This window comes from Sinocyclocheilus grahami, unplaced genomic scaffold (genome assembly GCF_001515645.1).
Source record: "Sinocyclocheilus grahami isolate Dianchi unplaced genomic scaffold, SAMN03320097.WGS_v1.1 scaffold36.1, whole genome shotgun sequence".
Taxonomy (NCBI): Eukaryota; Metazoa; Chordata; class Actinopteri; order Cypriniformes; family Cyprinidae; genus Sinocyclocheilus; species Sinocyclocheilus grahami.
In genome coordinates, this window is record NW_015505215.1 from 1488829 (window position 1) to 1499565 (window position 10737).

The window sequence follows — 10737 nt, forward strand, 5'->3', positions numbered from 1 at the left end:
TAGCTTTAGTTCTTTAACTTAATACATTTACTTAACAATTACAACACTGCTTGTGAGGGACATATTCATGTACAAAGACTCATAAGAATGATAAAAACATGTTTTCAAAATTAAATAACTGGGTATATATTGTCACTGTACTGAAGTCTAAGCAAATGATTAAATATAACTTTTAAATATCTAAATACATATTAATATTTATTAAATATAATAAAGTTAACTATTATTAAATACATAATCTATCCTTTTTTACCTACTATTACAGTAATGTTAGAGTTATAAGCCTTAAGATAACCATTTTCAGTTCAATGTGCTTTTATCACAAATATAATTCCAAAGCTGTTAAAATTTGTTGTTGCATTAAATGAATGAAAATGAAATATTTTAGATAAAATACATTTTGTGAAATCTTTTTCTTTTGTTTCAAATTAGCCATGGGGAACCTACACTGTAAAAAGTGCTACACCTACAAAGTAGGTTTTATATACTTTAAATAGTTGTAATCTAGTTTATTTTATTTGTTTTATACTAAAAAGTATCAACATACTTCGTCTTTACTTAAAATATATCAGATTTTATATAACAATATATTTTAAATAAAACTATTGCAATTTATTTGGGTAGTTATTGCAATAGTTGTGCGGGCAAATAAGGGAAAGTAAGATGTGGTGTTTTATGGACAGCAGGCAAAACAAGCTAGCCGTGTGCCTTTGAGAGGACTCTGGAATCAGAGATCATGTTAGTATACTTTTGCATTACTAAATCAGATGCACAGATTTGACTGCATAGATGTATGCTTGGTAGTCTGTCTGATTTGAGAGATTTGATCCACGTTTTTTTAATGCTGTATAGTCAATTAATGACAGATTGTTGGTTGAAAAAAACCCTAAAACTATTTATAACCTATTACTTAAATAAGTTACATTTTACCACTGATTTTTAACCTTATTCTAACATGCATTTTCCTGGTCTTTAGATACCCAAGCGCTTTTGTTACCTGAGGTCTTCAAGCTTCACATCCAGGTAAGAAAAACTTCAGAATAGATACAATTACAGCTATAACTATTCCCAGGTAAGTAAAACATAGGTAAAATTGCTAACAATAGTGTGGGCTCCATACAATTACATTTCTGAAGACCTTTTTATGTACCAACCACCAATAGAAGGCAGATATGATCACATTTCTGTCTCCTCCTCCTTACAACAAACAGTGAACATCACCAAATAGAGCAGTTTCTTATTATCAGTCAGTCTTTCTCTGAGGCAGTTTGGTAAGCTGTCAGTTGCCACTAACATTTACTCAACTTTTTTCTGTGATAATTTAAAATCCTGACATGTGATGACTAAAATCCTTAATCTAGTTAAATATACTGTACAACTAAAAACTACCAGCCTTTAAAAAGTGTATCATAAAAATTTAATTGGAGATTAAATGTGGCTTCAGCAGACAACCACAACACTGACACCTGCACGTAGAGGATGCTATAATTGACAGGTGAACAAAATGTAATGCACCATTACACTCTTTACACATAAAAGGTGCACTAAAACATGTTTAAGAAAGCATTTGAGGTGAGAAATAGACAATGTACTAATAGAAGCTTGATTCATATTGATTAACACAGCCTACTTGGACCGTTAAATCTCAATTTTGTGAACTGTCCCCCTTGACTTTTTTGAGTAAACAACATGCACATATGTTTTTGTTTTCTGAGATGCTGGTGATAGTGTGAGATCTTGTAGTACAGTGGTGCATGTATAGTAGGACCTTTTACAGCAATTTAATGGTTGAAATACAGCGGTTCTGTGGTTTGTGTGTGTATCAGGCTGTGAATTTTGATCAGATTTTACTTTTTGACAGGATCTATCTGCCTCTGTGGAGAAAAGGAGAGAAGTGGTCCTGAGATGCCTGATTGAGTACATGGGGGAGAGACAGGAAGACCTCATCAGTGTCCACCACGTATGTATTGGGCTTAAAGCTACTTGTCTATAATTCTGTCTGTATGTATTAATATTGTGATGATATGGGGTAATTACGTTTGCTCTTGAACGGTATTTAAACTCCGTAGCTTAATAAATGCTAATGTGATGGCCAATCAGGTACAGGCAAAGACAATTGCATTGTTTTATTGTAATGCATCCTTTGAACCAGAAAAACACAACACTCATGCTACAGTAGATCATGATAGTTTAGTACCCACACTCTATGGCATTGTCATGGTAGACTTCACTCTGGTCACATGCTCTAGTCACAGTATCCGTCTAGTATCCACCACCTTTAGCAACAAAAGTAGAATTTTGACTTTGTGTCTTATCTGTCTTCTACCTGTCTGCTATATTAATCTCATTACCTGTTTGTCTGACCAAAACTCTTGATTCTTTTTTGTTTCCACCAATAGAGTCGTGATGAAACAGAGGTGCACGCTGAGCTTGGCAGTTACCCACTGAAAATGTACATGTGCCATCAGCCCGACACGATTGGGATTATCATAGAAGGACAGCCCGTGGTCAGAGGTGTGCCAAACCTGTCGAAAGCATGCTGCCTCCTGTTTGGACTTGCCTATGCCCTCAACCTCAAGTATCCCTCAAAACTGGTGTATACTTTTGAGATATATCAGAGGCTCTTTGTGGGATTGGACCCCATGCGTCCTAAGCCATCATCCAAGTATGAAACTCAAGTGTTTGTTTTATATTATTGTGTACATGACGTGCAGCCACATTTATTGGCTGTTTTGTAGTCACTGTGAAAAGTGACACTGGTTGACACTGAATAAATGTTATTGTCTTCAATCTATCTTCCAATCTTTTTCTTCTTCAATTGAATTTGTAATTGTTATTGACAAAGTCTGTTTATGTAAAGTTAATCACTTTAGTGCTTAGAATATAGACATTTAGATTTCTTTTCTGAGGTTATAGCTAGGACTCAATTAAAATGTTTATTCACATATAATTAGGTTAATTTTACTAAGAACAAAGTTCATAAAACCTAATTAAAATGAGTACAGGTTACTTGTAGCAACCCATAAATATGTTACCTGTACCAAGAAAAGTAGGTTTATATAACTGAGTAATACTAGTACTATTAGTTAACTCAACTTGATTTTGTTGCGTTTGTATTAAGTAATGTTACACTGTTTATTATACTTAAAAAAGGCTGCAAGTTGACTCAACTTAAAACATCCAATGCAGCCACTTGCCTCACTTTTTATAAGTTAGATCTAGGTATTACTTTTTACAGTGTAGCACCCTGGACGCCAGTTTGAAAACCCCCTGTATAAAAGTGTTTAGTTTTAAAAATGGGCTTTTACTGGTATGGCTTGCTCAGGCTGTCAATAAACTTATGGAAGAAGACATCTTCACGGGTTAATGAAACAACAGTTCTGAAGTTCTCAACAGTTTCCGTGGATATCTGTGGGGAAGAGTTAGAAACATTACCATGTTTCTACAGTACACTGTAACAGTCAGTCTTACGTAATCATTTATTGTATAAATTGAATTACATAAACTGAACCAAACTAAACCAAAAAAAAGGTAAATGACCAGTGTACTGTACCTTGCCAGACATCTCCAGTGCACTCTGATCTTTGGATGTGTGTCCTGCCATGGCTCTCATCTGGATGAAATTTGCCCCCATGAGAAAGGGGACACAGGCAAGGATAAGCAAGGTGAGCTGCCAGCTATGGATGAAGGCCACAATGAAAGCAATGCCAAGAGTACAGATAGTGTTTGTGGCTAGACCTAATCTGGATCCTGCTGCCTAGAGATGAGAAAAATAGAGAAGAAAAAAAAGTCACTGCCCAACTAAGCAGGTTATTGTAGTAAAGAATAAGAGTAAACGAAGCAAACAAAATGGGGATTTTTTTTCATCTCATGAGTACATTAAATTGATCAAAAGTAACAGTAAAGACATTTATAATATTACAAAATATTTATATTTTAAATAAAAGCTGTTCTTTTGAACTTTCAATTCATCAGAAAAAATCCTGAAAAATGTATCATGGTTTTCACAAAAATATTAAGCAGTACAACTGTTTTTAACATTGATAATAATAAATGTTTCTTAAGCTGTCATGGTCCCGGAAGAGAGATGAGGCGAGAACTCAATTGCAGGAACGAATGGGCTTTTATTAACAATAAAATAAGCAACAAAAACTACCATGAGGGGAAAAAACAGGCAGGCCAGGACAGGGCACAGCCCAGCAAGGCAAGCGGAACATACCATACACACGACAATGACTCTCAGACATAAACAACGAAACAGCACAGGACTGCAGACACCAGTAGAATAAATAGGGAGACAAACGAGGAGGGTAACGAGGGAGACACAGGTGGAGTAACTGAAAAAATAATGAGATAACAAGAAGGGCGGGGTCAGACAATAGACAGGAGAGCACATGGCACAAACAACAAGCCATGTGCTTAACAAACAGACACGGTGACCTCTAAGGCACACCAACCGATAACCGTGACATAAGGCTTGCCGCACACTAGACGATTTTCAAATCTTAATCGATTTTAAAACCATGGGAGACCACTTCGTTCTGTCAGGGAACTGGAGAGAGATGAGGCGAGGACTCAAGATGCAGGAAGTCTGGGCTTTATTAGAAGTAAAATGAACAAAAACTACCCCGAGTGGGGAAAAATAGGCAGGCAGGCCAGGACAGGGCACAGCCCAGCAAGGCAAGCGGAACATACCATACACACGACAATGACTCTCAGACATAAACAACGAAACAGCACAGGACTGCAGACACCAGTAGAATAAATAGGGAGACAAACGAGGAGGGTAACGAGGGAGACACAGGTGGAGTAACTGAAAAAATAATGAGATAACAAGAAGGGCGGGGTCAGACAATAGACAGGAGAGCACATGGCACAAACAACAAGCCATGTGCTTAACAAACAGACACGGTGACCTCTAAGGCACACCAACCGATAACCGTGACATAAGGCTTGCCGCACACTAGACGATTTTCAAATCTTAATCGATTTTAAAACCATGGGAGACCACAGACATGAAGACAGTTTCAACCGATTTTTAGCCTTATAATCCTCTGAATGCACACTCTAGAGCAGGGGTGGTGAACGTCGGTCCTGGAGAGCCGCAGCTCTGCAGAGTTTTGCTTCAACCCTAATCAAACACACCTTAATGAGCTAATCAAGGTCTGAACGGTTACTAGGAAGCTACAGGCAGGTGAGTTTTAATTAAGGTTGAGCTGAACTCTGCAGGGCTGCGGCTCTCCAGGACCGGAGCTTGCCACCCCTGCTCTAAATGATTCGACCAGACCGCGAGACCACACACTTGATGACTGCAGGAACGATTTCACAGTGACACGAGATCTCACAGAGACTTGCGAGATCAAACATGACTAGAGAAGAAAAACAAATGGATAACAATAGACGTTGTCAGCTCGCTCTCCCGGCGCGCGTTCTGTTGTACAGTGAAAAACAAAGTGTAACAAAGAATATGGGTGATGTATTCTGCTTTCGTGGCATGTTTGTGGCTGCCAAGTTTCAGCTATAGAAGCACGCAGCATCCGGTGAGTGACGCTTGCTCGCTCTCATTGGCTATCGCGGGTATCATGTCAGAGGCAGCCCGATCAAGAGTCGTAAATATCAAACATGTTTGATATTTACGATTTGAGTTCGGCGACGCTCCGTCATGATACCCGCGATAGCCAATGAGAGCGAGCAAGCGTCACTCACCGGATGCTGCGTGCTTCTATAGCTGAAACTTGGCAGCCACAAACATGCCACGAAAGCAGAATACATCACCCATATTCTTTGTTACACTTTGTTTTTCACTGTACAACAGAACGCGCGCCGGGAGAGCGAGCTGACAACGTCTATTGTTATCCATTTGTTTTTCTTCTCTAGTCATGTTTGATCTCGCAAGTCTCTGTGAGATCTCGTGTCACTGTGAAATCGTTCCTGCAGTCATCAAGTGTGGGGTCTCGCGGTCTGGTCGAATCATTTAGAGCAGGGGTGGCAAGCTCCGGTCCTGGAGAGCCGCAGCCCTGCAGAGTTCAGCTCAACCTTAATTAAAACTCACCTGCCTGTAGCTTCCTAGTAACCGTTCAGACCTTGATTAGCTCATTAAGGTGTGTTTGATTAGGGTTGAAGCAAAACTCTGCAGAGCTGCGGCTCTCCAGGACCGACGTTCACCACCCCTGCTCTAGAGTGTGCATTCAGAGGATTATAAGGCTAAAAATCGGTTGAAACTGTCTTCATGTCTGTGGTCTCCCATGGTTTTAAAATCGATTAAGATTTGAAAATCGTCTAGTGTGCGGCAAGCCTTATGTCACGGTTATCGGTTGGTGTGCCTTAGAGGTCACCGTGTCTGTTTGTTAAGCACATGGCTTGTTGTTTGTGCCATGTGCTCTCCTGTCTATTGTCTGACCCCGCCCTTCTTGTTATCTCATTATTTTTTGGGTATCATGTCAGAGGCAGCCCGATCAAGAGTCGTAAATATCAAACATGTTTGATATTTACGATTTGAGTTCGGCGACGCTCCGTCTCGATCGGGAGCAGTTAAATAATCGTAATGACACCACACAATAGGGGATTTTTTGGGACAAAAAATGGCTTGTGACAAGCCGCGAATCAGGCCACACCCCCCGATCGTTCGGGGATGCAAATCGGTCTTAAAATCGGCCATAAAATCCTCTAGTGTGCGGCCAGCTTAAGCAGAAAATCAGCATATTTCTGAAGGATCATGTGACACTGAAGACTGGCGTAATGGCTGCTGAAAATTCAGTTTCGCCATTACAGGAATAAATTACGTTTTCAAATATATCCAAACAGAATATATTTATTCTAAATTGTAATTATTTTTCACAATATTACAGTTTTTACTGTATTTTAAATAAATAAAAGCAGACTTGGTTAGCATAAGAGACTTCTTCAATCAATATTACAGACCCAAACTTTTAAATGGTTGTGTATTTAAAATAAAGTTGCACTATTAATACTGAAAGCTGTAGTCATATGGATTAGCTCTCACATAAATACAACTGAAAAATAAATTCAGTCAGGCCTATAACAGTTTAAAGAGATGGATGTAATGAACCGGAGCCAAAAACACAGGCTGTATCCACAGTGAAAGCTTAATTACTGGTTCTGATGGCAAATCACTGTGTTCCACTCACCCCTTTAACCAGAGACGCATCTGTGGCTAATTTAGTGGTCAGGACTCCCACTGCATTGTTGTTGTCATCAAACCAAGCAATCTCCTGTTAAGGGAAACAGGCTTGAGGATGAAGCACGCATTTCAATAGCTATCTGTTTGTGCCAGATTAGTTCTCAACTGCATATAGTAATGGAGTGAGAGATGTGGGAAATGTGCCGTACCTGTCTCATCATGGCGTTGAAAGCCTGACTTCTCAACCTCATGGTTAGAAGCTCACCAGATTTACCAAACATGAAGCCCTACATGACAGAGCACCAGATGTGAAACTTACATACAACATTTATTCCAGAAATATATTAAGCAGGACAACTGTTTTCAACATTGATAATAAAAATGTTTATTTAGCACCAAATCAACATACAGATTTTTTTAATTAAAAAAGCAGTAATGGTGAGCATAAGAGACTTCATTTCAAAAATCATTAAACTTTTGAATGGTGTATTGGTTGCAGTGAACACACAGTGAAACACTTTATTTATAAACTAGATACTAGATTGATTGATTTAGCTAGCTAGCTATCTAGCTAGTCTGTGCACAATTCACTAGAATGACACTAAGGAATTGTTAGATGGTTGTTAGGTTTCTGGTTGGTTAATACTAAGGGTAAAGGGAATCCAAGTTTAATATTAATGGCTATGGGTTTGTTCACATCTCTAACCCGAAGTATGAGTAGAAATGCTAGTAAACACTACTAATAATGCAACAAAGTCTCACCTGAAAGAAATAGGTTATAAAAGCCACTGCTCCAGTTAGTAGAAAGAAAAGCGAGAACATCATGGTTTTCTGTCGCTTTACTTCAGGATCGACTTCTGCAAATACCTACAAACAGAAGAGATTCTATTGAACTCAACATTCTGGTAATCATTGTAAATGATATGTGCTTATGGAACTAGTATACTATCCGATCCACAATTAATTATTTTGAAAACATAATAGGGAAGAAAAAATCCACACAATAGAGATTTTTGTTCAGAGATGTGCGAATAAAGACAAAGGACACTCACACCAATGATTTTGGCAAACAGAATGGCCATACAGGGATAAACAGCTCCACCCACAAGGCTGCCCAGCGTACCCACCAGCAGGTAAGGCCATTCCGGCTTGTTCAGAGCCAAAATTTTAGTGAAAGGTATTTCTGGAACTTTCTCCTTTTCCTAAAAGAGAATTTTAAATAAACAGGAACTGATTACTCCATTTATGAATCACCAGTGTGATTCACTCCGTAGCATCAAAGCAGTGGAGTGCTTGTACCTATTTGTCTTTTTTGGATTTCTTGCTCTTCTTCTTTGAGGAGGACTTCTTTCTGAAGGAACGTCTCTCACTGCCACGTCTTAAGCTTTGTCTAAGGGTTCCACTCTCCATTTGCATTTCCATTCCTCCCTCAGGAGTCTCTGTTTCAGAGGATTCCTCACCGGTTTCTCCCTCAGAAACATCCTGAATATCATCTTCATCAAGATCATCATTTGGTCTCCCAGAGGTCTGTTAATGTAAATGAATCATCAATCATTCTCATGTTTAAAAAAAATATAAAAAATAAATAAAGATAAAACATTATGCCAAAGAACTCCAAATATGGTGGTCTTCTTGCGAGAGACCCCTTCCTAAAAGATACAGGCAGTTTTATAAAAAAAATTTTAGTGTATAAAGACTCATTTAAACTGAGTGACAGAAATATTAAGCATGATATTATAATGGTAATATTCAATTTTTATTGGCATTTATATTGTCATGGCACTGCAACCAACACACACACACACACACACACACACACACACAACACACACACACACACACACACACACTACTGTTAAAAACTTTGGGGTCAGCAATTGAAAAAAAAAAATGTATTCAGATCCTATTGCACTAAATTGATCAAAAGTGACCGTAAAGATATGTTACCAAAGATGTCTATTTCAGATCATTGCTGTTCTTTTAAACTTTCTATTCAGCAAAGAATCCTGAAAAAAAATGTGTCATAGTTTCCATGAAAATTTTTAAGTAGCACAACTGTTTTCAACAGTTAAAATATCTAAAAATATTTTGATCAAATAAATTCAGCATAAGATATTTCTTTCAAAAAAGATTAAATCTTACTGAACCCAAACTTATACATTTATACTGTATACACACACACACACACACATCTTTACATATATACATCTTATTTCATGTGATATTTCAGTTTTTCTTTTTTAATAAATCTGCAAAAATGTCAACAATGCTGTGTTTTTCTGTCAATATGGGGTGCTGTGTGTACATTAATGAGGAAAAAACTTTTTCTCTTACTGGTATTACTGTTATAAGTAGTGGCTGTCAATAGAATAAAATAAATTTGATTCATTTCATGATTTATAGTTGAGAAAGCAAAACAAAAGAGTAAGAATATCAGATTTGTTAAATGTTTAAGGTTTGAAAAACCCTGATTTAAGGAAACAACAGCACAGAAGTTCATAAAGTCGGTTCTGGCCCACTATTATTACATAGGCCATGTAAAGAGACAAACATGTACCTGTTGCATTACGAGAGAATAATACACTCCTTTCTTGGCCATGAGTTCTCTGTGAGTTCCCTCTTCCACCACTTTGCCTTCAATGAAACCAGCAATTATATCTGCTGAATGAATAGTTGACAGGCGGTGTGCAATTACAATGGTAGTACGTCCTGCTCTGCCCTAAAAGACAACACACATAATCATTAATCACTTGTTTACTGCAATGTTTATCTTTTGTTGGTTAATACATTGTTAGCACAACAAAAACTGTAATAAATTACATTTATACTGTAGCGTCTGGACCACTCAAACACACAATATATATTTTGTTAGCTAGATTTAACAAATACTCTGTAACACCCCAGGAAGCTGAACAGGCCCCTGGTCCATAGCAATGCTGACACCCGATAAGTTTACGACCTCCTGGAATTTAGGTGAAGAAAATCGCTTCCTTGCCCATAAGGAAAATCCACAAGGGAAGGACTTTTCTTTGCTAATTAATTAATAGGAAAACCTTTCTTTGAATGAACACACATGATCATTCTGGTCATTGGGTATATTATTGTCATCGTGAATTTTGTCTTTGATATTTTTAGACTATGTTAGGCATGCTTGTGAGGGAACCCATTCCTGTCATCCTTTCACTATAAGTAACTCTACCATGTCTAGTATCTATGAATTCGTATTCGGATGATCTAATTGAGAGTGTATATTGTATGTTTACACCTACGCAACATATTAGTGTTCTAAGAGTCTTTAATAATTTTTACACAAGCTTCATATGCAAATTACCATGCTTTCAAACAAAGGGCCATAAAAAATGCCCCAGTATCTCAGAACTCCCACTTGAGATTCCGGACTTCCTCATTGGACAAGCCCATCTTGAGAGGCGTGAATCTTTGCAGGCTTTAAAGGCCACACTTCATGTGACCCCTCCCAGTCGGTGGTTTGTTGGGATTCTGAGAGGTGGTGAGAAAAACGCTCCCAGAACATCATTAAGCTCGTGCCAGGCTTCGGCCTTGTCCTTTCCATTTCAATCAAGATTCTCTGACTCAAA

At 38.0% G+C, this 10737-nt stretch overlaps 1 protein-coding gene and 1 long non-coding RNA gene across 2 annotated transcripts in view; one reads left to right on the forward strand and one right to left on the reverse strand.

The window, feature by feature from the left end:
- The window catches only part of LOC107581621 (multidrug resistance protein 1-like), a 69659-nt gene that overhangs the window by 7293 nt on the left and 51629 nt on the right, over positions 1-10737 (reverse strand). Inside the window, 8 exon segments of the mRNA XM_016267248.1 lie at positions 3309-3409; positions 3554-3757; positions 7149-7232; positions 7351-7428; positions 7904-8008; positions 8194-8337; positions 8441-8668; positions 9699-9860. Of these exon segments, the coding sequence (XP_016122734.1) occupies positions 3309-3409; positions 3554-3757; positions 7149-7232; positions 7351-7428; positions 7904-8008; positions 8194-8337; positions 8441-8668; positions 9699-9860 (1106 nt within the window).
- On the forward strand, positions 647-2709 carry LOC107581661 (uncharacterized). The gene is made up of 4 exons (XR_001608852.1): positions 647-738; positions 977-1023; positions 1862-1960; positions 2400-2709. It is a non-coding gene; the product is annotated as an uncharacterized lncRNA (long non-coding RNA).